The sequence below is a fragment of the Erpetoichthys calabaricus genome, chromosome 13, assembly GCF_900747795.2.
Source record: "Erpetoichthys calabaricus chromosome 13, fErpCal1.3, whole genome shotgun sequence".
Taxonomy (NCBI): Eukaryota; Metazoa; Chordata; class Cladistia; order Polypteriformes; family Polypteridae; genus Erpetoichthys; species Erpetoichthys calabaricus.
In genome coordinates, this window is record NC_041406.2 from 3,849,998 (window position 1) to 3,876,736 (window position 26,739).

At 41.9% G+C, this 26,739-nt stretch overlaps 1 protein-coding gene across 1 annotated transcript in view; it reads left to right on the plus strand.

Annotated features, from left to right (window-relative positions):
* The window catches only part of LOC114663936 (collagen alpha-6(VI) chain-like), a 208,342-nt gene that overhangs the window by 162,200 nt on the left and 19,403 nt on the right, over positions 1-26,739 (plus strand). The window contains exons 30-38 of the mRNA XM_051936116.1: positions 4,181-4,243; positions 5,150-5,185; positions 5,274-5,310; positions 5,686-5,697; positions 9,477-9,549; positions 10,572-11,121; positions 13,079-13,175; positions 17,452-18,129; positions 20,408-20,501. Of these exons, the coding sequence (XP_051792076.1) occupies positions 4,181-4,243; positions 5,150-5,185; positions 5,274-5,310; positions 5,686-5,697; positions 9,477-9,549; positions 10,572-11,121; positions 13,079-13,175; positions 17,452-18,129; positions 20,408-20,501 (1,640 nt within the window). The remainder of the gene's footprint in view (positions 1-4,180; positions 4,244-5,149; positions 5,186-5,273; positions 5,311-5,685; positions 5,698-9,476; positions 9,550-10,571; positions 11,122-13,078; positions 13,176-17,451; positions 18,130-20,407; positions 20,502-26,739) is intronic.

Consider the following 26,739-nt stretch of genomic DNA (forward strand, 5'->3'; position numbering starts at 1 on the left):
TATGCTACACTATACAATACACTATACACTATATACTATGCTGTACTCTACTATACACTATGTACTATACTATACCATACTATGCACTATGTACTATGTTATACAATACTATACAATACTATAATATACTATACACAATGTACTATACTATACAATACAATATTATACACTATGAACTATGCTATACTGTACAATACTATACACTATGTACTATGCTATACTGTACTCTTCTGTACTATACTATACACTATGCACTATGCTACACTATACAACACACTATACACTATATACTATGCTGTACTCTACTATACACTATGTACTATACAACACTATGCACTATGTACTATGTTATACTATACTATACACTATGTACTATACTATACAATACTATACTATACACTATGTACTATGCTATACTATACTATACAATACTATGCACTATGAACTATGTTATATTATACAATACTATACTATACACTATGTACTATACTATACTATACTATACAATACTATACTATACACTATACTATACACTATGTACTATACTATACAATACTATACTATACAGTGTGTACTATGCTATACTATACTATACAATACTATCAACTATGTACAATATTATATTATGCTATGCAATGCTGTACTCTGCCTTCTCCATTCTGATCTCTCCTTTGTGTCCTTTTTTCATAAATGCTCCCTATTTTATACTTTTGCCATCATTTCACATCATCCAGCAGTACATCTCTTCTTCTTCTTCCTCTTCCTCCTCCTATAGCCATGACCTTTTCTTTCTAATGCTCCTCACATTCACAGGTCATCTTACTTACCCCTCAGGGATTTAAAAGGTTGGCTGCTCAGCTTGTTTTCCTAATTTTTAAGTGGGCCATCTTAAATATGATGACACGTTTCCTTTAAATATACAAACGTTGCATTTTTTTGTTTATATGACACAAATCTCCAACTTTGCTGAAATGTTCAGAAGTGAGTGAAGCCAGGCTGTCCATCCCATTTCTCTCTCGGTGGTTGTGGAAACTTTAATGGAGGTCATTTGCTGACTTGTCCTGCCCGACTCTGTGTACACATTGCTCTGGATTCCGACTATAAATCCATTTTATTTCTTCCCCAGGCGCTCCCTCCCTCTCCCCCTCTCTGTCAAGGACGTGTATCCTGTTTCTCCGAGTCCAGCTTATCCACATCAAGTAAAGGACAGTCAAGAAATGAGAGTCAGGAAATGGTGAAACTCTGTAGCCATCTCCTGGCATGGTGGGACCTAACAATCTCACATCCAGTCCCTCCAGTCCATGGTGACAGCAAGATAAAGCAGAGCTGGGCACAGGCCAGAAAGTGGGTGACAACACCCTGATGTACCCCAAAGGATCAGGACAGCATGGAGAGGTGCAGTCCCCACTGCCTGTCAGAGTTGTCCTTGTCCTTTAGTCTGAGGATTTATCTAGTTGTTCTTTTTTCAGTGCAATGGGCAGACTGGCACACAGCACACCATGTAAGACCTTCTTATTACTTATAGATATCCAAATTAAAAAATGTTATTTTCTAATCAACTTAACCCATTCCAGGGTTGTGAGCTTGGGGGGGATTTAGGGTCTGGAGCCAATCCCAACTAGCTTGGGGCACAGAGCAGGAACAAAGTATGAACAGGACACCGGTCCAGCGTAGGGCAAACACACACACAGCCACACACCAAACACACACTCACTCAGGCCCATTCACCTAACCTGCATGTCTTTGGATGGTAGGAGGAAACCCAAACGGACACGGAGAGAACAAGCAAACTCCACAAAGGGAGGACGAGAAATAAAATGGTTCAGAAGGAAAGTCCAGTCCATAATCCCAGGGGGCTGGAGCTTATCCAGGCAATCACAGGATGCAATCCCTAGACATGACGCTAGCCAATTGCAGGGCAAACACACACACACACAGAGCCATGTGGGCCAATTTAACATCACCAAGCCACCTAACCTGCCTGTCTTTGGACTATAGGAGGAGACCAGAGCACCTGGAGGAAGTCCACATGGACACGGGGAGAACATGCAAACTTCACCCAGGGAGGACCTTGGGATGTGAATCTGAGTCTCCTTAGTGTGAGGCAGCAGTGCTACCACGGCACCACCGTGCCACCCAAAAGCATAGTCCATATAATAGAATTGTTATATTTTTATACAGAATGTGCTGACTTCAGATGTCAGATTGGCTGGATGGGAGTCCCAGAGTGTAGTGGCCATTGCAAATGAGGGTCTGGTGAGGGTCACCGGTACAAATACCTTAACTGCACACTCCATTACTCAACTCTTGGTGGCCTTTAACAAGGTATCATGGCACACTATTGAACTGCCACTCAGCTATCATTGTGCCGCTCACTTCTGCTCCCGCGCAGCAGGAAGGGGGAACTGGTCGTGACAATCAAACAATACTTCTTGGGGGTCCCTTTCCATACTTGTCATTCACATGTTGGTGCTTCACGGTGTTTATTAGTCAGTCATTGTCCAATCCGCTATATCCTAACTAAAGGGTCACGGGGGTCTGCTGGAGCCAATCCCAGCCAACATAGGGTGCAAGGCAGGAACAAATCCCAGGCAGGGCGCCAGCCCACCGCAGGACACACACACACACACCAAGCACACACTAGGGACAAATTAGCATTCATTTATTTGTTTGTGTCAATCGACACTTATGTAATTTATTGGATTGAAGAAATCAGTCATTTAAGGAAAACACGGGCTCATCTATTACTTAAATATGTTTATCAGTAAACAAAAAAATTAGACAGCACATTGGCCATAAGTACGAATGGCTTCAACTCGCTTGGCCATCTATCGGCACATGCTACATGAATGGGGACGTCTTAATGTGTAACGTCTTTCGTAGCGTTGTCCCATTTACGCAGTCTATGGTGCGTCTGTGTAAATGTTGTCCCCCTGGAAACAAAGGGGGAAGAAGAACGCTGCAGGACTGTGATCCCCTCAAGGTAATTTGCCTGTCCACCCATCAAGTCCATCCGGTTATTTTTTATTTAAACAAGAGGAGTGATAGATAGATAGATAGATAGATAGATAGATAGATAGATAGATAGATAGATAGATAGATAGATAGATACATTACTAATCCCAGTGGGAAATTCACATTCTGTGCGTGTTAGAGGAGGGCGGAGATGAGATATTTTTACTGTTTGGCATTTTGTTTCACTTCTTTTCATCAATATATATCTACTAGTCATTTAGCCCGTTAAAATAACGAGCGCTAGAACAGTAGTGCATAAACATTAGTAGGAACAGTCTATATTAAATGGCAAGGGACCTTGACCTCATTCTGTTCGTTGGTCGTATTTTTCTTTGTCTTTCTGCCTTTCTTTTGTTGATGTTTACTTGCTGAGCTGACCGTTCTTCGTGCGCTGCCGCCGTGTATTGTGTGTCTTTAATTTTCTGTGACAGTAATACTGTCTTGTACGTCCGCTGGCTTGTACGTCCGTAATATACGTACCTTTAATTTTCTCTGACTGTAATACTGGCTTGTATGTGGCTGTGATATGCGTCACTGTATTGTGTACCTTTAATTTCCTCTCGCAGTAATACTGGTTTGTATTTCCGTAAAACACCTGTAACTTTCTGTGACAGTAATATCGCGCATCGCACCGTGCCCCGCGCATGCGCACTTCACCAGAAGACACACACACATGGACACCTGGACGCACACAGGGATTTTATTAAAGAGGATTCACTTTAGTAACTTACCTACTGTTTGCTCTTTTTGCCTATTTGATCGCCGATTTGGGAAGTAATTGGAATTCTAACGCCCCTCAGGTTACCAGACCACAGGTCTTGGTGGTGTAGTTGCCGGTATGGACGATTGGGCCAGCCGTTACAATGTCTTTGTATATTTTGTGATTTTTCTACGTGAGGATTCTGTTGTTGGGATTTATTTTTCATTTTGACTGGTTTTACCAAAGCCGATTTGCATTCACGTCTTGTTTTTCTTTGTTTACGCAACACAATTTAGAAGCATGGTGTGACTGGGATTGCTGCACTAGTGACATCATGGAATTGACGCTGTGAATTGTGTTGACGCCTCTGTGAGTTCTCCATTCTGGTGTGCTCAGGTTGCTGGTCAGCAGTGATGAAAAGTCCTGAACACGCAAAAATCTCAACTCAATGTTTCCCTCTTGTAGGGCTTGGGTGGCGCACCTGGTGAAAGCGGAGCTCCTGGAGAGCCAGGGTACCGGGGACATAAGGTAATGTATTCATTCAGTAATAATAAAACTAATTAAAACATTAGCTAACAATATCCGTAATCTTGGATACTGAGTCTAGTGTAGCGCTGTCTTATACTGTTTATCATCAAAAACTTCAGATGGACACGGCCTACTAGCAGAGACTCTCATCTTAGTGTCCTACAAGATGACAGGACTCGTCATGTCAATAAACAAAATAAGGTGTGAATGAGTGAAGTTAAGAAATCATCACAGAAATGGGCTTTTCTTGCTTTAAAAAGCAAAAATGGACAAAAACCCACATAAAGTAGCAAAGCAAGCATAAAAAAATAAATAAAAATAGTGCATAATCATAACATCAGGTGCTGCTGTCCCTTAGGCCACAGTTACCTGAGAGGACTATAAAAGACCTCAGTCGTCATAGCTGTGGCTCGGTTATTACCTCAAACTCTTTAAGGCTCCTTCCTTCCTTTTTTGAAAACTTAAACGCAGGGTTTACCAAACGTTTCCCATGACAATCCCGCAAGTTATTCGAGATTTCTGCTTGACACTCCTGTGTGTGAGCTGAGAGAAACAAAAGGCCATGAAAGATTTTCGACAATCAGTTACTCACATTGGACTGGGGAGCCTTATAAATTTCTTTCATTCCATACTAAATGTGAGACTGGTGGTCACTAGGGTCGATTATCGAAAATCGCCAAAATCGTGAAGTCTCAACTTTGTCGAATCAGTAAATTGTTCCCCCTGATGTCCCGATTGCATCAAAGCGATCTGCGTTCGGTGCAGTATTAATGGCAAACGTTTAATGAATTACTGTGTGAGAAAAGTAGTGTATTACACTTTCATGTTCACTCGGTACATCGGGGTGCCAGATAATTGGGGTCCTACTATATGCAAATTTCAAACAAATATTTTATTCCTTTCTAGGGTGTGAAAGGACAACGTGGAGGACTACCAAGATCTGTATGTATGACCTGCATATCGAGATTTTTCATTCCCAGGCCTGCTAACGAACGTTACTGACTACATTTTTCTTTTCCTTTCATTGCAGGAATGTGAGACGATCCGCTTCATCCGTGAGCAGTGCTGTGAGTGTCTTGTGTTTATTTATGATTGAAATGAGACGTGAGGGGTCTGGGGGGGTCACCGTCAGTGCTTAGAAGACATAGCAATGGCAAAAGAAAAAGAGAACAATTTGATCAATAGAGAGATATGACGGAACTGCAACTCACTTTTATGGAGTCGGTGACCCACAATTACATAAGCCGTGGGGTCGAAGTGACAGAAAGGGACAGTCAGCTTCAGTAGCTTTACAGCAGGGCCGCCCAGGAGGAACATACAGGGGACAAGAGGGTGACAGGGAATGAACAAAATGATCTGATCAGGAGAAAGCGGACAGGGACACAGAATAACTGGGCTGATCAGTAATCTTTACTCATCTTTCTCTTTTGTTTTTCTTGCAGCTTGTTACCAAGGTAAGGTTATCGTTTTTTTGTATCCTGTCTGTCTGACCATGTGAGACAACTCTGCTCCCAGTGGGCCGATTTCGTTGAAGTTTGTTAGGATTATTCTTTAATAAATTTTGTTGGGATTGTTCTGTTCTGTCTTGTGGATCTTCAATAGCGTGCACTATACCAATTTATGACATTTAGAAATCTGATTTCAAAAGCAATGGAAATTTCTTGAGATTGTCCAACTTTAAAAAGAGAAACACTCTGCGTGAGTTACTGAATTATTTACTTTTCAAGTTTACTTTACAATGAGATTATTTGATCCTGAATATTTTCCTCATTTATTTCCATGTTGACCTCGTCAAGAGGTTTACTGACCTCGGCAGTGACATTCATGTGACTCTTCCTATGAAGTCAGTAGACAGATTGGTAGAGCATGGGGGGATCATGAGGTCACTAAAAGGGGCGTGTGATGCTCCTGATATCTCTGCAAAAGGTCAAAGGTCCAAGTCTTTAGAGTCCTGCTGCTCCCTGTTTGTGAGACATGGACGCTATCCAGTGACCTGAGATGAAGACTGGACTCCTTCATGTGTGTCTCTTCGGAGAATCCTTGGGGGCCGCTGGTTTGACTTTGTGTTGCTCATGGAGTCCCTAATGAGGCACATGACCTTCATGGTGAGGGAGCGTCAGTTACAGCACTATGGCTTAGTGGTGCGATTACCCGAGGCTGATCAGCTCACAGGACCCTCATTGTTCGAGACACGAGTGGCTGGCCCAGGCCAAGGGGACACTCACGTAATCACGTAACCCCTGGATGCAGCAGATGGATGGGTGACTGCGTGACTGTCTGTGGGAGTTGCCAACCGAGATCCCAAGCTGTTTCATCATGTGGTGGGTGCTGCAACGTGCTGTACGAGTGTATGCTCCCCAACCTGACCTGACCTGATTTCCATTTATTTGCTCATCTAAAGCAACTTACAAAAGAAGTCAACATAATCGAGTGAAAATCTGTCTGGGGGACAGGACAAGGTGTCAGAATTGATCATCACAAAAATAAAAAATCGGAAGTGGTCTCCCCTTGACTTTCTTGTGTGCTCAGATATGGGGATGGATATTTGAGGAGTAAACTGCAAGACAAGGATTATATTTTTATATTATGTATTGGCTCCAGCGGACCCCCGTGACCCTGTGTTCGGATTCAGCGGGTTGGAAAATGGATGGATGGATGGATTATTATAAAAGTAAAGTTGAATAAATCGGCAGCTGCATGAATAAAAGGTAAAGTACCACTTTCCGTTAGCGGAAGTAGCTCAAAAGATAAAAATCGACGTTTTGTACCTAAAACTTGTATGCAAAATTTGGTTGACCGAAGTGAAAGCGAACTCGAGTTATCGTGTTTATACACACACACACACACACACCCACACACACAAACATAATTCCAAAAATCGTATTTTCGTACTCGGAGGTCCAAAATGTTGAGATTCATCAAAATCTCGAAGTCGAATTTTTGGACGATTACATACGAGAAAGTAAAAGCAAACCAGTTACAATTCCTAAGTCACAAAAACTTCATGGCTGTTGTACAGAAGTTGACTAAACAAGAGAGTCTTCAAAAGATCATTTTGAGGGGGGGTCAGAATTTACAATGTGGGGGACCAGCTTGTTCTATCAACTAGGAGCCACAATTCACATGAGAAGAGTTGGCATTGAGATTTGATGTCTCATAGAGGTGGCATCACCAGACGTTATTCATCAGCAGACATGAATGGGCAAAAGGAGCAGAGGACCTCACAAGAGACCCCATATAGGTGGAGGTGCTGCCCCACTGACTACTCTGTAGGCACAGCTCAAGGGTTTGAACTTAAATTTGTGCTGCCACAGGGAGCCAATAAAGTGATCTGAAAAGAGGAGTGATGTGTGCCCACCTCAGCACTCCAGATGTGCCATTGTATTTTAAGTCCTCTGCATTGGCTTTGGTGACACATTCAGGTCCTTTTGCCAGCAGAGAGTTGCAGTTGTCCAGATGTGACATATACCAAAGTCTGCACCAGGAGGCATCCTGTATGCTCCATCAGATGTGGTCTGATCTTGTGGATGCTTGCATAGAGTGAATCTGCAAGGCAAAGACCCCATTATGAGATGGGCAGTGAAGGACAGCTAGTCATTGATCACCATCTCAAAGTTGTGCACTGACTTCGCCTGAAAGTGAACTGAGATGAACAGAAATGGAGTTATGAATAGTTGGATGAGCTGGGATAACAGGAAGGTCCATCTTAGCCAGGTTGAGCTGGAGATGTTGTTCCTTCATCCAGCATAGCATGCATGTGGTTTCCATGTGGTCTTCTGGAGGACATGGCAGGTACAGCTGCGTATCATCAGCATGGCACGATAGGAGAGTCTGGTGAAGAGGAGTATAGAGAGCAGCAGAGAGGACCCAGCATCGATCCTTGAGGCACTCTAGTGCTTACCTGGTGCACCCATGACATTGCTCCACACCACGACACATGGTAGGATCTGCCCAAGAGACATGACATGAGTAAAGCACCTGAGGGCATGGCAGATTGGGTGACAAGGAAATCTAGTAAGTGAAGGAAGAGGAAAGATCTAGAAGGATAAGAACAGATGACATGTTGGTAGGTCTAGCCAGCCGTGACATGTCGACCGTGGTAAGGAGTGCCATCCCCGTGGAATGGTCTGTCTTGAACCCTGACTTACTAGGACTGAGCAGTCTGCTCCATAGAAGAAAGAAAGCCATAATGTGACAACGACAGAATGTAAAGCCGTCTCAGTGGAATGGAACTTCTTGAAAGTCGATTGTTCAGAAGCCTGTTCTTGCGTTGGTAGAAGCAGAAGGATTTTATTCATCTAACAGCCACTCCTAATGTCAAAACAGATCCCCATACCAGGGAAAGAAATGCCAGCGTGTAACATAAGTGACACTAATGTATACTAATAATGCGTCTCTCATCGTGTACTGCAGACACATCGGCCAACTGCAAACAATTACCACAGATGGGCGACATGGACCTCCCTCCACGTGCTGCCCCCTGAGCCTCCCATTTTGAAGTTACATTCATAATACACCACTGCTGGCTTTTAGTTTTGGAATTAAATTAAAGTTTTCTATGAATTTCCCTGTAATGGTATCTGAATGAACGAAAATATCATACTAATGGCATTGAGAGTCTGCTCTCTGGTACAGGAACTGTGATGTTTCGGACTGCAGCACACTCCAGCGGATAGTGAGAGGTGTAGAGAAGGTTATCGGTGCGCCCCTGAAAGACATTTACCAAACCCGCTGCCATAACGGAGCCAGTAACATGGTGGGAGATCATTACATGGTCTCATCTCTCTCCTACCATCTAGAAAACGGTATCGTAGTTTCTGCTCTGGTTCTGCAAGACTGAGTAACAGTTTCACACCGCAGACCATCAGAATGTATAAAAATGTCGGGTTTCCTGTCTTCTCAGGGTATTCCCTTTCGCACTGTACTGTTACTTTGTTGTACCGTCTGTTTGTCTATTTATTGGGCTTATTGTCTAATTGTCTCTTTATTGTATTGCTTCTGTCACAACTTGCGGTTTGTTGTATGTTACACTATTTATGTGTACGCAGTTCCTGATGACAATAAAGTAACCTTGACCTTTGTGACAGATAGGGGGCGCCACTGAGCCCCAAACCCTGGACACAACCAACATAAATACAGTCACGCGAGGTTTTCACAGTAAAAATGCCTCACAAAGGTTTCTCCAGCAGTTGCACCACACTCCTCTGTTTTCTCTCCGTCCTCCTCCCTCCAGTGCGTGTTGCCTTCCTTCCTTCCTTCCTCCCGACTCGGACTCGCCTGGATGAGATTGGACAGCTTCCTGTTAGGTCTGACCCGGGAGTACTTCCTGTGCCAGGGCATAACCTGATGGAAGCACTTCTGGGTGAAGCAGAAGTCCAGAAAAACAGTAATCATGAAACCCCCCATAGTGCCCCCTTGGCTGCTCTCATGGGACCCAACAGGGTTGATTCACGGCACGACAACTCCCACCATCTTAAACAGGAAACGCATTCCCGTAATTCTGCAATTTTAAAGGGAAGGTCTGCCTCTCCTCTTCATTCATTGGACAGGAGTTCTGTCTGCGATGTCACGCTGGCCTCACAAAGCATCATGGGTCACTAAGGAAAAAAAGTTGACATAATCTGGCCACACAGAAATTTTTCAGGTAAGAGTTTGGCCTTATAGGTTCACCGTCAAACCCAAAAAATCTACTTTGGGAAACGCTTTGGTAAATTTCGCCAAAACACGACTGATTACCGCCGACTTCTACGGTGAGCTGCACTCTGCCAGCCACTGCCATGTTGACTTAATGTCAAATGTTCTTTCTCACAACACCATCACATTGGCGATGTCAGGTGCCACACTCTCATGGTCATCCCAGCATACCAACAATATAGCCGACAGAAAGCGATGAGGTGCAAAATAATTTAGACATCTGGGAAGTAAAATAAAAAATAAAAATATATCACAAAACATCCTCAATCTTAAATAAAAACCTAAGTAGAACAAAACCTGCCACCAACAGTGCAGGAAGCGTTAGGGGAAAAAAAGAAAAAACATTTATTTAGGATCGGTGGGCACTTGACCCAATGCCCACCCATAACTACAGATGGCGGCCATTGTAACTTAATGCGAAGCTCCTGCAACCAAATCTTGGGGGGTAATAAGTTTTTCTCATGAAGATCTAAGATGTTGGTTGAGGTTCGATACCCAAAGATGATAAAGGATCCCAATCTGGTGTTTCTTTTTCAGTCTGGTTCTCTTTATCACTTTCAAGAACTGGATAGAAAGTCAAGTAACAGAGCTCTGCCAAAAATATGGAAATTTGATCCCCTGATTTTTTCCGCAGGTCTCTCTCTGAATCGGATCGTATTAACAAATTGCTTTATCGTTTCTTTTACCTAGGAGAAGATCGCTGCCCAGCGTACCCTACAGAACTGGTGGTGGCCTTTGATATGTCGGACGGAGTCTCTCAAAAGTCATTCAACACAATGCAGAAGATCACGCAGTCACTTTTAGAAAATGTAGCCATCAGTGAAAGCAACTGTCCAACCGGGGCGCGTGTGTCTGTTGTGTCGTACGACTCCTCGGCGAGACACTTGATTCATTTTTCCGATTTTCATAGTAAAAAGCTGCTTCTACAACAAATTGGTAATATCACCCTGGAAACATCCAGCAATAAACGGAACATTGGGGAAGCCATGAGGTTCGTTGGTAGAAACACCTTCAAGCGCGTTCGGAAAGGACTGACGGTGAAAAAGGTGGCGTTATTTTTTGCGGAGAGTTCATCCCTTGATTCGGTTTCCACAAGCACAGCTGCTCTGGAACTGAGCGCTATGGACGTATACACCTCGGTCCTCGCTTTTACAGACCTGCCGAAGCTCCGAAAGAATTTTGCGGTAAGGAAATTTATCAGATGATTCATTTTATTGGAATAGTCGGAATTCAATTGTTGTCTGTTCTGAGTGAATGAGGTGGCAGCAGCAGCTTTCAGTGGAATTAGAATCAGGAGATGTCCCTAAGTCAAAAATGTCACATTGGGAGGGGGACGACACTCTCTTTTTAAGTCTGATTTCTTAATAGTGTGGAAATTCTACTGTCCAGTTTTACTAACAATGGATCGGAGAGCAGGGTCCCAATTGGAGTTCCAAATGTCTACATTTCATATGATTTGACAGGAGGAACGCAGGGAGAAGGATTCCCACTGGAGTTTCAAGCATCCAGATTTAATACAATTCAATTGTAGAGCAGAAGGGGTCACTCAGGAGCTCCTGTGTTTCTGACCCTGGAGCACTCCTGGAATGTCTCAGAAGGTTGTACTCTTAGAAGGTCCAGTGTTTCTGGACCCGAAGCACCCCTTGTATGACCTCAGAAGGTCCAAGGATCACACCATGAATATCTTGAAAAACTATACATTCAGACGCTCCACTGTTTCTGGACCCAAAGCATCCGTGAATGTTTTTGGCAGGTTATGACCTTGAAAGGCCGATGTTTCTGGCCCCAGAGCACACCATGCATGTCTCAAAAGGTTATATATTCAGAAGCTCTGGTGTTTATGGACCTAATCTCTCAGAAGGTTATACTCTCAGAAGGTCTATTGGAGCACATGAAGAATGTCTTAGAAGGTCATACACTCAGAATTTCTGGTGTTTCTGGGCTCTGGGGCACGCCACAAACATCTCCCAAGGTTGTACTCTGGGAAGGTCCAGTGATTCTGGCCCCAGAGCACACCATGAATGTCTAAAAACATTATACATTCAGAAGCTCTGGTGTTTCCGGCCCCCCCGGACAAGGCCACAAATTTCTGTGTAGGTTACACTCTGTGGTATTCTGGCGTTTCTGGTCACGGAGTAGGCCAGGAATCTCTCAGAAGGTTATGCTCTCAGTGTTTCTGGCCCCTAACACCCCCATGAATACTTCTTCTTCTTTTGGTTGCTCCCGTTAGGGGTTGCCACAGCGGATCATCTTTTTCCATCCCTCTCCATCTTGCTTTGACCTCCATGAATGTTTCAGAAGGCTATAATCTTGGAAGCTCATCTCGTAAGGTTATACCCTTGTGACGTTTCTGGCAGCGGAGTATGACACAAAGGTCTCCACTCCTTGCTCTGGTGTTTCGATCATGGAGCACACCAACCCTTTGTCTCAAATCTGCTCCGATGTCCTGGCCTCAGAGCACTCCTAATGGTCCAGGAGTAAACTCCACCTGTGAATCCCGTCACCTTCTGCCACACAAATACCGGCCTCCTTTTACGATGCGTTCTCCACAGCTTCTATCTTCCCAGAGACAGCCTGCTTTGAGCTCGTCGTCCCTTTATAAGAAGTCTTCCTTGAAATTTCTGCCCCCTTGAACTTTATAGATTATTTGCATGAAGTTCTGCCTACAGACCAGACCCTCCCAATTCCACAGCCGGGATTGCCATGTGGACTGCCTGGTGATTGCAGAGGTGCAGATTTAATGAGACGTCACCGTAATTTGATTTCTATCAACTTCACCTAAAGGTTTTGACTTTGCTTTTTTGTTACGTCCGTCTTCTGGTTAAGATCACAAAAACTTTATGTTTTAAGTAAAACTGTCCATGTCTGTCAAATGGCTGTCTAAAAAATAAACCAGAGGATGAGCCGAAGCCCAGAGAGACCCAGTGGGCAGAAGGAGCTGCTCGTGGCATTAACTTCAGTCCTCACCATCATAAACAATGAACAGAAATAGCTATCAGATCAGGCTGACGAGGTCTTTATGGTGGCAAACAAAGTTCTCGTACTGCGACCTGAAGTCTTTGTACGGTTTCTGATCAAATGTTAACTTGTGTAGTTACATCAGACTATGAAAATAATTTATTTCTTCTTTCTTGTCTGAAGATCGACCCCTCGAGGTTTCAGGTTCTCATAATCCCCCAGCGTGAAAGTGACATAAAGGCGAGATTAAACGTCTTCAAAGACTGCCTGCTGTGTTATGGTAAGTTGGCTTTAGCAGCGATGCCTCCACATTCTACCAATAGGGGGAGCCACACGCAAACAACTAATCAAGGCCTATTGTCACGTGTACAGTGTGTGGCATATCCAGGCACTTTACTAAATGCAAAGGAGACACAGAATGTACAATATAAGCACATTGAGTATGGGAAAGGCGCTATATCAATAAAATGTATTATTATCATTAATATTGCATAATATAGAAAGTACAATAAAAGAACAGAAGGGGAGAAATAAAAAGGGGGAGGTACCAAAACACAAAAGACGACAACCCCTGGACCAGCTGCATGGGACCTTTTAGACCTCCAGTTACTACACTCTCAAGTACCACCAGAGGGACCCCCTCCCAGCCCCCATCTCTCTTTCTTGATCCTTGCCTTTCATCCTCCAACCACTGAGTCTTCATCCCAGTTCTCCTCCTGGCTCGAGATTCCTAGAATCTGTAACTGGAGGCCAGGGAGCTTTAAATCCCACCTTGGAGTCCCCCACTGACCCTGCTCTCCAACACTCAGTATAAGTCTGTCTGTCTGTCTGTTACATACTGGCCTTTATATACAGTAGCTACCATCCTTAGAAAGTGACTTTCCTAAAAATCAAACACATTGTGACTTTCACGTCTGTCTTTCCTTCCATCTGTCATACAGTGCCTTACAAATCTATCTGGTCGCTGTTAATAACTACAGGGCTCACTTAGCATTCAGTGGCTTACCTGTCTGTCCTTTACAGTACCTTGAATATTCCTCTACTATATAGTCTCGTTCCTACCTGTCTATTATGTATTGTTTTCACATGATCTATTTATCTATCAATCATATAGTGCCTTTCATTTCTATCTGTCAGTCTGTTTATAGTATAGTGGCCTATCTATTTATCTATCTATTATATAGTGCTTTTATATCTATCTATTATATAGTGCCTTTCATATCTATCTATCTATCTATCTATCTATCTATCTATCTATCTATCTATCTATCTATCTATCTATCTATCTTCTATTATATAGTGTCTTTCACATCTATCTATCTATTATATAGTGTCTTTCATATCTATATCTATCTATTATATAGTGCTTTTCATATCTATCTTATAGTGCTTTTCATATCTATCTATTATATAGTGCCTTTCATATCTATCTATCTTCTATTATATAGTGCCTTTCATATCTATCTATCTATCTATCTATCTCTCTATTATATAGTGTCTTTCATATCTATCTATCTATCTATCTATCTATCTATCTATCTATCTATCTATCTATCTATCTATCTATTATATAGTACCTTTCATTTCTATCTATCTTCTATTATATAGTGCCTTTCATAAGTATCTATTATATAGTGCCTTTCATATCTATCTATCTAGCTTCTAATATATAGTGTCTTTCATATCTATCTATCTTCTATTATATAGTGTCTTTCATATCTATCTATCTATTATATAGTACCTTTCATTTCTATCTTCTATTATATAGTGCCTTTCATATCTATCTATTATATAGTGCCTTTCATATCTATCTGTCTATCTTCTAATATATAGTGTCTTTCATATCTATCTATCTATCTATCTATCTATCTATCTATCTATCTATCTATCTATTATATAGTGTCTTTCATATCTATCTATCTATCTATCTATCTATCTATCTATCTATCTATCTATCTATCTATCTATCTATCTATCTATATATTATATAGTACCTTTCATTTCTATCTATCTTCTATTATATAGTGCCTTTCATATCTATCTATCTTCTATTATATAGTGTCTTTCATATCCATCTATCTATCTATCTAGCTATTATATAGTGTCTTTCATATCTATCTATCTATCTCTCTATCTTCTATTATATAGTGTCTTTCATATCTATCTATCTTTTATATAGTACCTTTCATTTCTATCTATCTTCTATTATATAGTGCCTTTCATATCTATCTATTATATAGTGCCTTTCATATCTATCTATCTTCTATTATATAGTGTCTTTCATATCTATCTATCTTTTATATAGTACCTTTCATTTCTATCTATCTTCTATTATATAGTGCCTTTCATATCTATCTATTATATGGTGCCTTTCATATCCATCTATCTATCTATCTATCTATCTATCTATCTATCTATCTATCTATCTATCTATCTATCTATCTATTATATAGTACCTTTCATTTCTATCTATCTTCTATTATATAGTGCCTTTCATATCTATCTATTGTATAGTGCCTTTCATATCCATCTATCTATCTATCTATCTATCTATCTATCTATCTATCTATCTATCTATCTATCTATCTATCTATCTATCTATCTATTATATAGTACCTTTCATTTCTATCTATCTTCTATTATATAGTGCCTTTCATATCTATCTTTTATATAGTGTCTTTCATATCTATCTATCTATCTATCTATCTATCTATCTATCTATCTATCTATCTATCTATCTATCTATTATATAGTACCTTTCATTTCTATCTATCTTCTATTATATAGTGCCTTTCATATCTATCTATTATATAGTGCCTTTCATATCTATCTATCTTCTATTATATAGTGTCTTTCATATCTATCTATCTATCTATCTATCTATCTATCTATCTATCTATTATATAGTGTCTTTCATATCTATCTATCTATCTATCTATCTATCTATCTATCTATCTATCTATCTATCTATCTATCTATCTTCTATTATATAGTGTCTTTCATATCTATCTATCTTTTATATAGTACCTTTCATTTCTATCTATCTTCTATTATATAGTGCCTTTCATGTCTATCTATTATATAGTGCCTTTCATATCTATCTATCTTCTATTATATAGTGTCTTTCGTATCTATCTTTTATATAGTACCTTTCATTTCTATCTATCTTCTATTATATAGTGCCTTTCATATCTATCTATTATATAGTGCCTTTCATATCCATCTATCTATCTATCTATCTATCTATCTATCTATCTATCTATCTATCTATCTATTATATAGTGTCTTTCATATCTATCTATCTATCTATCTATCTATCTATCTATTATATAGTACCTTTCATTTCTATCTATCTTCTATTATATAGTGCCTTTCATATCTATCTTTTATATAGTGCCTTTCATTTCTATCTATCTTCTATTATATAGTGCCTTTCATATCTATCTTTTATATAGTGCCTTTCATTTCTATCTATCTATCTGTCTATCTATCTATCTATCTATCTATTATATAGTGCCTTTCATTTCTATCTGTCTGTCTTTCTTTAATATAGTGGCTTATCTATCTATCTATCTACACACCATCCAATAATATCCATCCATCCATTATGCAACCCACTATATTCTAACACAGGGTCACAGGGGTCTGCTGGAGCCAATACCAGCCAGCACAGGGCGCAAGGCAGGAAACAAATCCCGGGCAGGGTGCCAGCCCACCACAGGGCACACACACACACACACCAAAAACAATTCAGAATCGCCAATCCACCTAACCTGCATGTCTTTGGACTGTGGGAGGAAACCCAGGCAGACACGGGGAGAACATGCAAACTCCACGCAGGGAGGACCTGGGAAGCGAACCCAGATGGGTCTCCTTACCTCGAGGCAGCAGCACTACCACTGTGCCACCATTCTGCCCTCCAATAATATCTCAAGTGCTTATTTTCCACATCAATCTACATTACATATGACCTTTAAATTATATGTAAAGTTTATAGTGCCTTTCCTTTATTTATATATATTTATATATATATATGGATGTTGTATAGTGTCTTCCACTGCTCTCTGTCTATATGTCACCTGGTTTAGTATATTTTTCCTCATATCTGTCTGTCTATTATCTAGTGTCTTTACTGTCTATCAATCTATCATATAGTGCCTTTCATATCTACTTATTCGTCATTGTAGCTGTCTTCTTATTTTATAGAATTATTTCTGTTTTTTGTCTATCAATTTTACAGTCCTGTTTCCTATCTGTGTCATGAAGGGTTCCTTTCTTATCTATTTCTTTTCTTATATAGTGCCTTTCATATATATCTTTTCATACATAGGTGTGCATGTAAGTCTATTGACTATTTGGAATCATTTCTATCCATTTAATAATAATAATAATTCATTACATTTATATAGCACTTTTCTCGTCAAACTCTTTATTATACAGTCCCTTTCTGGTTTCTTTCACGTCTATTTTTTGATCTAGTGCCTTTCTCATCTCCCCTTTTCACGCCTAGCTGTGTAACTGCTCGTCTTTTATGTGTTTGTATTTTTACTGTGCAGATCCATGCAGCCCAAATCCCGCCTGTAGTGACAGGAACACAAAGAGCTCCATTGATCTCGACATGGACATCGCCTTTCTTGTGGACAGCTCAAGAGTGATGAGAAGCGAAGACTATGAACGGTCGAGGCTTTTCCTGCACAGTCTACTCGATGAGATTGATGTGTCAGCCCAGCCCAGGGTGCCAAGCAAAGGGGCACGGGTGGCGCTGTACCAGCACACTGCACCAGGCTTCACTCCCAGTAGCGCCTCACAAGTTCCAGTCCATGAAGAATTCAACTTTTTCTCGTACACCGACAAGAACAGGATGAAGGCGCACATCATGGAGTCCATGCGACACGTCCAAAGCTCTTCTGCAGTCGGATACGCCCTTGAACACATCGTCAACAATGTCTTCTCGAAGTTATCAAAAGTCAGGACTACCAAAATTCTGTTTGTCCTCTTGGGTGGAGAGACCAGTCCTTGGGACTTCCAGAAACTGGAGGACATTTCAAGGCAAGCCAAGTGCAAAGGCTTCACAATTTTCACCTTGGCCTTTGGGGAGCACATCAATGACACGCAGGCAGAGCTGCTCACCAGCATCCCGGCGGCCCACCACTTGTGTCACGCGGGTCGAATTGTTGAGCCGGACATGAGCTATGCCGTGAGGTTTGCTCGAGCCTTCTTCGGCCTCTTTCCCAGTGAGTCTTGTGTTGTATTTTGTGCCATCTCTCACCTTGTTGTCCACAGTGTTGTGATTAGTTGGAGATCCATTACACAATTTAACGACTTAACCACTAGGGGGCCACACTGCCTGATGTCTAACAGATTGCTGAATGAGCAGTTTGACTACTTCAGTCTTTTATGTTCCTTGCATTTTCAGAAAAATGACATATTTGGTATATAGTGCCCAACTTTTTATGAAATTTATTGTAGCCTGCTTAGCGTTACATTTTTTCTCAAAAACACATGTAAAGAGCGTTACATTTTTTGCCTTGAAACATGACATTTTTATTAAATCTCATCTTTCAACTGTAAAAAGTGCACAACACTAAAAGTACAAAGTCAGAAGTATGGAAAGTATAATAATAATAATAATAATAATAATAATATGAACAGCACAGTGCATATGTGCGAGTGACGTGAGTGTCACTTTTGGATTCCCAGAATCACTTTTGGTTTCACTTTCGCTGCCTGAAGGCAGATTCACCTCGTCATCACCGCTAATGAGAGACGTTTCTTATGAGACGCCATTATGAGCCTAGGAGAGAGAGAGAGAGAGATAGATAGATAGATCTCCTCAGTCTGTCAGTGGAGCAGGACGGTGACAGCAGTCTGTCGCTGAAGCTGCTCCTCTGTCTGGAGATGATCCTGTTCAGTGGATGCAGTGGATTCTCCATGATTGACAGGAGTCTGCTCAGCGCCCGTCGCTCTGCCACAGATGTCAAACTGTCCAGCTCTGTGCCTACAATAGAGCCTGCCTTCCTCACCAGTTTGTCCAGGCGTGAGGCGTCCCTCTTCTTTATGCTGCCTCCCCAGCACACCACCGCGTAGAAGAGGGCGCTCGCCACAACCGTCTGATAGAACATCTGCAGCATCTTATTGCAGATGTTGAAGGACGCCAGCCTTCTAAGGAAGATGATGCGTCTACACTGTTGCCCATGTAATGCTTGGGCTTCAAACTTACACAAGACATGCCAGCACTGTTGCCGGACTAACACTTGGCACTGACGCTGGTGGCACTTTTACAGCTTGAGTAAACTGCGGATCTTTCGTGAGACGCATCTATACCATGACCCGAGTGACACTCGAGACTAACGCTAAGGAGGTTTAAGTCTTCCACACATCACCACTCACGCCTGTTGAATCCTGGAAAATTAGGGATCATTCAGATTACTTAAAGGAAGGGATTACGACTCCCACTTGGACCAAGATTTGCTCTCTGGTGAACCTGTGGTTTCCGCCTCAGAGGCGAGCGCCTTGTGGGGAGAGCTCCATGTGTCAGTCGCACAGAGCCCGTGTTGGACCACTGTGAGCGGTGTGCTTCCTGGTGACATCAGGTGGTCTCTCTCTCTCTCTCTCTGTGTCAGCCCCCACCTTTGCCACAACACTCCACGTGTCCGCAGTGCAAATCCCACCCCTGCTGCCAGTTGTCTCAGTTTGAAAATTTCCATTGTTGTGAACCGGTGACAGAGAGTCACAAACCCGTGAGCACTTTGCAGTGTGACCTAAACACGTGGAGCCCGTCACTGTGCTTCCTAGTGATGTCAGCTGATCTCTCTGTCTGTTGCTGAGTTCCATTTAACTTGAAAACTGAATTCTGGAGCTGGGAATGATGTCACAACCGAGTTGACCACATTCCAGTAAAACATTCGGAAAGCCAAGATGGACGCCTCCAGGAAAGCCGTTGTTCTACTTGATCTTTCAGAATACAGACGACTACTGAACAGAACATTATGGGCTATTTTGTATATCCAGACACAACAGCAACATATCTACAGATAGAAGTCGGACTGTACTGTGTGTACGACTAATTAAACGAGACACACATCGATAGGGGTGCTGATAAACGCTGTAATAATGCAGAGGTCACTAAAGTTCATGGTGTGCACCACCATTTTGGGGTGACATCATAATCTGAAGTCAGACACACTCAAACTTGACAGACCAGCCATGGGTTTCCATGTAGGACATCTGACAGTTGAAAATTCTGACCAGGAACTCAGAAATTCCGACATCCCGCTTCATTGGAACGTAGTATGTGTCACCTCTGCACAGAGTCTCCACTATACTCCACCTGTCCACAGTGCAAATGGATGGATGGATGGATAAAATCAGATGACCATTTGCAGTACTGGTGACCTGCTGGTGCGCTGGCCAGCCTTCAAACACGGGCACTACGCCCAGGGCTCGTCTATGACAGTCACTGAGACAACTTTTAAGATCATTGATCACTAATTGAGATCTTTTGTTTTATAGAAAAAATTAACACGTACCCCACAAAGGTCTTTGAGAAGAAGCACTGTGGAAAAGAACAGCAAGACGACTGGTCCCAGGTCTCGTCACTGGAAAGGTAGGCCAAGGGTTGATTTTCAGACATCGTTGTTGGGCATGCAGGTCATTTCTGTGGGAGTTAACCCACTTTCATGATTTTAGGTGTCTGGACAAAGAAAATAATAAAACAAACAAAAGAGGTTTGATGGGATCATCTGAGTGTTGCCTGGTCAGTCCCACCACTTTACTGATAGGCCTCACAGCCTGATCTCTAACAGGCATCTTTTGGGTTTACTGAGGCTGGGCAGATGCAACTTTAAAGGGGGTATTGGAGAAGACGATGGATGAGGATGTCCTTTATAGGTTTCTCATGTCCTTACTGCCACTTCTGCAGAGTCCAGTGAAATTCTTACATGTCTGTGCTAATCAACATACAACATGTCACCACTCTCCATGATCAACTCCCTGACCTCCACTCCCTTACCTGAAAAGTCTCAAATAATTAACATTAACATTTTTAGATCTTGTAAATGCTTGAAGAAATGCTCTTGTTCACTGGGTGTGAAATTCCATAATTTGTCCTCATTTTTCTTCCACTAGTTAACCAGTTAACAATTTCTCAACTTACATTTAGCCTGCTAACTCAAGCCTGACTTAAATTAGCCACATCACTTTAGCTTGAATTTATCATCTCACCATGCTGGTGACCTGAGTTATTGTCACAATTAAAGTCAAGTGTTGAGCTTTGGGATTGTTGTTATGTTCCTTGTATTTTGTGGGTGGTCCTGCAATAGGTGGGGCTGCCTGCTCATCAACGTCAAGGGACTGCCCTCAAGCCCTATATAGACAGCAAAACCCCAGAGTCTGCTGCGGTTCATTGTGAATGTGCTTGCGGTGTGGTGAGTTTCTTGGATGTGTGATTATTTGTTCACTTTCTACATTACTGGATTTTTGACTGCTGTGCTCTGTTTTTTGACCAGTCTTTGGATTTGCGATTGGGAATTGTTTGCCTTGGATTGCCGCTACCTTTACAGGCACCACCTTTGGCCTTTTGTACTTCATTTATTTTGTCAAATAGCAACTTTGTAAAGTCAGTCAGTCAGTCATTGTCCAACCCGCTATATCCTAACACAGGGTCATGGAGGGTCTGCTGGAGCCAATCCCAGACAACACAGAGCACAAGGAAGGAACAAATCCCCGAGCAGGGCACCAGCCCACTGCAGAACTTTGTAAAGTAAATCTTTTATTTATAAGGATTCTACATAGCTCTCTTCATTACTAGCCTGGGGTTTGACTGTGATTTCCCCCTCTAGTTTAGATTCAGTTACTGTCACATACACTGCGAGAGCACCACAGCTGTGGTAATGTATTGATGTAATTATGTAATTATTATATTATTATGTGAATTTCCCCTTGGGATTAATAAAGTATCTATCTATCTATCTATCTATCTATCTATCTATCTATCTATCTATCTATCTATCTATCTATCTATCTATCTATCTATCTATCTATCTATCTATCTATCTATCTATCTATCTATCTATCTAATTAGACTGATGTTTGACGGCATTTCCTCCTCTGGTGGGCATTTGAAATATTTTGGAGACTTTTGCGTTTGAAATTTCTTGAGTTCATAATAAAACAGGACAATGCAGAAAAGGATCAGAAGATGAGACCCAATGCTTGGATCGTAAAAATACTTTTGTCAAAACTGAAATGCAAGTCAAACAATCAGGACTTAAAGATTATTAACATCAAGTAGTAACAAAACCACAAATAGCGTTATGTTATCCGCAATCTTGGATGACAAATGTGGTGTTTTGTTGTTTTTTATTTCAAGAAAACAACACTCCGTACAATCAAGTCAAACTTAAACAACAAAGAAAATAACATTACATGCAATCAAGTCGAACGTAACAAAACCGAACACGGTGTGTCTTAAACTCTCCACGCAATCCAATCCTGCCCTTCTTAGTGTCCTCGATTCTCAGTCCATGATGACCGTCAGATCAGGAGTTGGGTGATCCTCCTTTGAGAATCGCCGCTGATGTCGATTGTTTAAACTGCCTGTGGCGACCCATCGCAAGATACTCTGCAAACCGTACGGGACCCTTCAATACATCGGTGAGTTGCAACCCTTCGCAACCGACTTGCCACTTTGGGTCCCAACCTACAGTTTAAGAGACTGTGTGCTATTTTTAACGTTTGACAAGATTTAATTCATCAAATTTTAGAATAAGCATTTATATTGGGGGAAATGGACATTCTATCTTCTTTTTTCTTGTTCTTAAAGTTTTTTGCCCCTGCTGCTGGCTCTCCTCTCTTTCTCAGAATTCTGTTGGGTTTGGTTTTGTATCTTTTCATTGCTGCTTTCTTTTTTAAACTTTCTGACTTTTTTCTTTTCATTTTTTTTTTTTCTAGTTTGATTATAAAGTCATTTGTTGTATACATTCGACTTGATTGTACAGAATGTTATTTTCTTCAAATAAAATACTGGAGAATCTATAAATATAACGTTTACTTTCCCCGACTGAGTGTTTTTCTTAGCGTTTAGAATTGTTTTATGTCTTACTGTGACGTTGTGATATTTTCTTACGAGTGCCGACCTTTGGTGGGAGTTCAGTAGGTGGCTGTTGGGGTCACGTTATTCAGGGATGCAGCAATTTACTTCTTGGCTGAGACTGCAGATACAACTCCTAAAAGTGTTTTTATCCATTAGAACAATCTGGATGAGAAGAGGCCATTCAGCCCAACAAAGCTCGCCAGTCCTGTCCACTTATTTCTCTCTATTATAATAAAAAAAATCTTGGAAAGAGAGACGCGACGTGACTTTCTCAAAGAGACACTTTCACATCCAGCGAGACGAGAGATTTAACCACACCCGGGGCCGAAAATAAAAGACTAAGAGTAGATGACAAAGTAGAACATCGTAAACTCCAAGTGAACTCCGAGTCCAGCTCAGGGCGGTGAAGGAGCAGTACAGGAGAAAGCTGGAGCAGAAGTTGTAGAATAACAGCATGAAGGAAGTGTGGGATGGGATGAAGATCATCACTGGCTGCAGCTCAAAGCGGGGTGCCACCATCGAGAGAGATGTGGAGAGCGCAAACCAGATGAACAATTTCTTTAACAGGTTTGACCACCCTAACCCACTCTCACCTCGGAGTACTGCACCCTCCACCAATCCTTCTGCTGATCCCAGCATCGGAGAGAGTTTCCCGCCACCCACAATTATAACAGCACAGGTGAGCAGAGAGCTGAGGAGACTTCGTGCCAGCAAAGCAGTTGGTCCAGATGGAGTATCGCCACGCCTGCTGAAGGCCTGTGCGTTGGAGCTGGGGAGTCCTCTACAGCGCATCTTCAACCTGAGCCTGGAACAGGGGAGAGTCCCAAGACTTTGGAAAACATCTTGTATCACCCCAGTCCCGAAGCTATCACGTCCTAGTGAGCTGAATGACTTCCGGCCTGTCGCTCTGACGTCACATGTGATGAAGACCATGGAGTGGCTGCTGCTTCACCACCTGAGGCCACAGGTTCAACACGCCCTCGACCCTCTGCAGTTCGCATATCAGGAGAAGGTGGGAGCGGAAGATGCCATCATCTACATGCTACACCGATCCCTCTCCCACTTGGACAGAGGCAGTGGTGCTGTAAGAATTATGTTTCTGGACTTCTCTAGCGCCTTCAACACCATCCAGCCTCTGCTCCTTAGGGACAAGTTGACAGAGATGGGAGTAGATTCATACCTGGTGGCATGGATCGTGGACTATCTTACAAACAAACCTCAGTATGTGCGTCTCAGGAACTGCAGGTCTGACATTGTGGTCAGCAGCACAGGAGCGCCACAGGGGACTGTACTTTCTCCGGTCCTGTTCAGCCTATATACATCAGACTTCCAATACAACTCGGAGTCCTCCCACGTGCAAAAGTTCGCTGATGACACTGCTATCGTGGGCTGCATCAGGAGTGGGCAGGAAGAGGAGTATAGGAACCTCATCAAGGACTTTGTTAAATGGTGCGACTCAAACCACCTACACCTGAACACTAGCAAAACCAAGGAGCTGGTGGTGGATTTTAGGAGGCCCAGGCCCCTCATGGACCCCGTGATAATCAGAGGTGACTGTGTGCAGAGGGTGCAGACCTATAAATACCTGGGAGTGCAGCATAAAGAAGAGGGACACCTCACGCCTGGACAAACTGGTGAGGAAGGCAGGCTCTATTGTAGGCACAGAGCTGGACAGTTTGACATCTGTGGCAGAGCGAAGGGCGCTGAGCAGACTCCTGTGAATCATGGAGAATCCACTGCATCCACTGAACAGGATCATCTCCAGACAGAAGAGCAGCTTCAGCGACAGACTGCTGTCACCGTCCTGCTCCACTGACAGACTGAGGAGATCGTTCCTCCACCACACTATGCAACTCTTCAATTCCACCTGGGGGGGTAAACGTTAACATTATTCAAAGTTATTGTCTGTCTGTATACCTGCATTGTTATCACTCTTTAATTTAATTTTGTTATTATCACTATGCTGCTGCTGGAGTATGGGAATTTCCCCTTGGGATTAATAAAGTATCTATCTATCTATCTATCTATCTATCTATCTATCTATCTATCTATCTATCTATCTATCTATCTATCTATCTATCTATCTATCTATCTATCTATCTATCTATCTATCTATCTATCTATCTAAAGAATTCAAAAACGTTGGCGCGATACACATGCAGAGCAAGTTAGAGATAATGGAAGTATGAAAATTCGAAAGTCTCCAAAAAATGATACTAAAGATTGCATTAGCTAAAAACAAACGGAAATTATTACTCGGTGAAATAACAGAACAGTGAAAAGAGATTGACTATATTGTTCGTATTTAAACTTTAAGTCAGAGACTTGTAGATCATCTAATTCGTGTTGCCATCAGAGGGAAAGTAGTGTTGCCTCCAAAAGAAGAGGCGTATCCATGAGAATTAAAAGATTTGTTGTTTGATGAAAGTGAAATCCCGCGAGACAAGATTTTATGCAAAGAGAGATTTGGAAAAGTCCTGCCCACATCTAAAACATTTAGAACCACTCACACGGTTCAATTCATTTGTGTGAATGCTATTGTCAGATACAGTTCCTGTAGAGAGAAAGAAACAATATTCACTGACGGGCAGTTCTACGTTGTATTGTCACAATGTAATTCCAAACACGGAATAAAAATTCAATGCGATATTGACTAAAAGATAAAAGCGAAAAGAGATTGAATATATGGACATAGGTGATACAACATAAATATATAGATATTGTTTGGCTTTAAACTTTAAGTTGGTGACCTGTAGATCGTCTAATTCGTGTCGCCATCAGAGAAAAGTCGTGTTTCTTCACAATGAAGAAGCCTATCTGAGAGAATTAAAAGATTTGTTATTTGGTGAAAGTGAAATCCACAAATGCGAGCAGCAGAGACGGAAAGTTGCCGGGACGTAGTGCAGGCGTGGTGGGCAGGTTTGGCGAGCAAATTGAGCAGGGGGTGAAGCCCCCTAGTCTTCCAAAAAAACATCAAGTCGAGTTTTGAAAGTCCCTAAAGTCGTACTGTCTACCACACAACTTGGTCACTTATTCCAAGCGTCTATCGTTCTTTGGAGCTCCAGACTGAGGGCGATTGATGGTCATTTTCTATTTCTTCCATTTCTGAATAATCGCACCAACAGTTGTCTCCTGATGGTCTTGTTGCTCCTTCCAGTCTTGTCCCTGACATCCTTTGACATCTCTTGCCCCTGGTGGTGGAGAGGTTGGAATGGATGACATTGATTCTGTGGACAGGTGGGCTTCATACACATCACATTTACGTTTACATTTACATCATTTAGCAGACGCTCTTATCCAGAGCGACTTCCAACAGTGCTTAGTAGTCTACGACTGTTCTTCAGTCTTTAAGGCTAGGATTAAATCTACTGTCATTAAACAAGTTACCGCTGACCAAGTTGTACACAAAACCATGCTAGAAAAAAATAATAGTAAGTTGTTAGTACTAGGAGTTAGTACAATTTTTTTTTTTTTTGAGAAAAGGGTAGAAAAAAGTATGGGGACTTTAGTCCCCCAAGTGCTGTTTAAAGAGGTGTGTCTTCAGACGACGTTTGAAGACAGTGAGGGTCTCCGCTGTTCGTACAGCAAGAGGAAGTTCGTTCCACCACTGAGGAGCCAACACTGCAAAGAGTCTTGATGCATGTCGTCCTCTTCTTTTAAGTAAGGGTGGTTCGAGACGAGCAGTGGTCGATGATCTGAGAGAGCGAGAAGTGACACGCTGCTTAACCAGTGCTGATATGTAAGGTGGTGC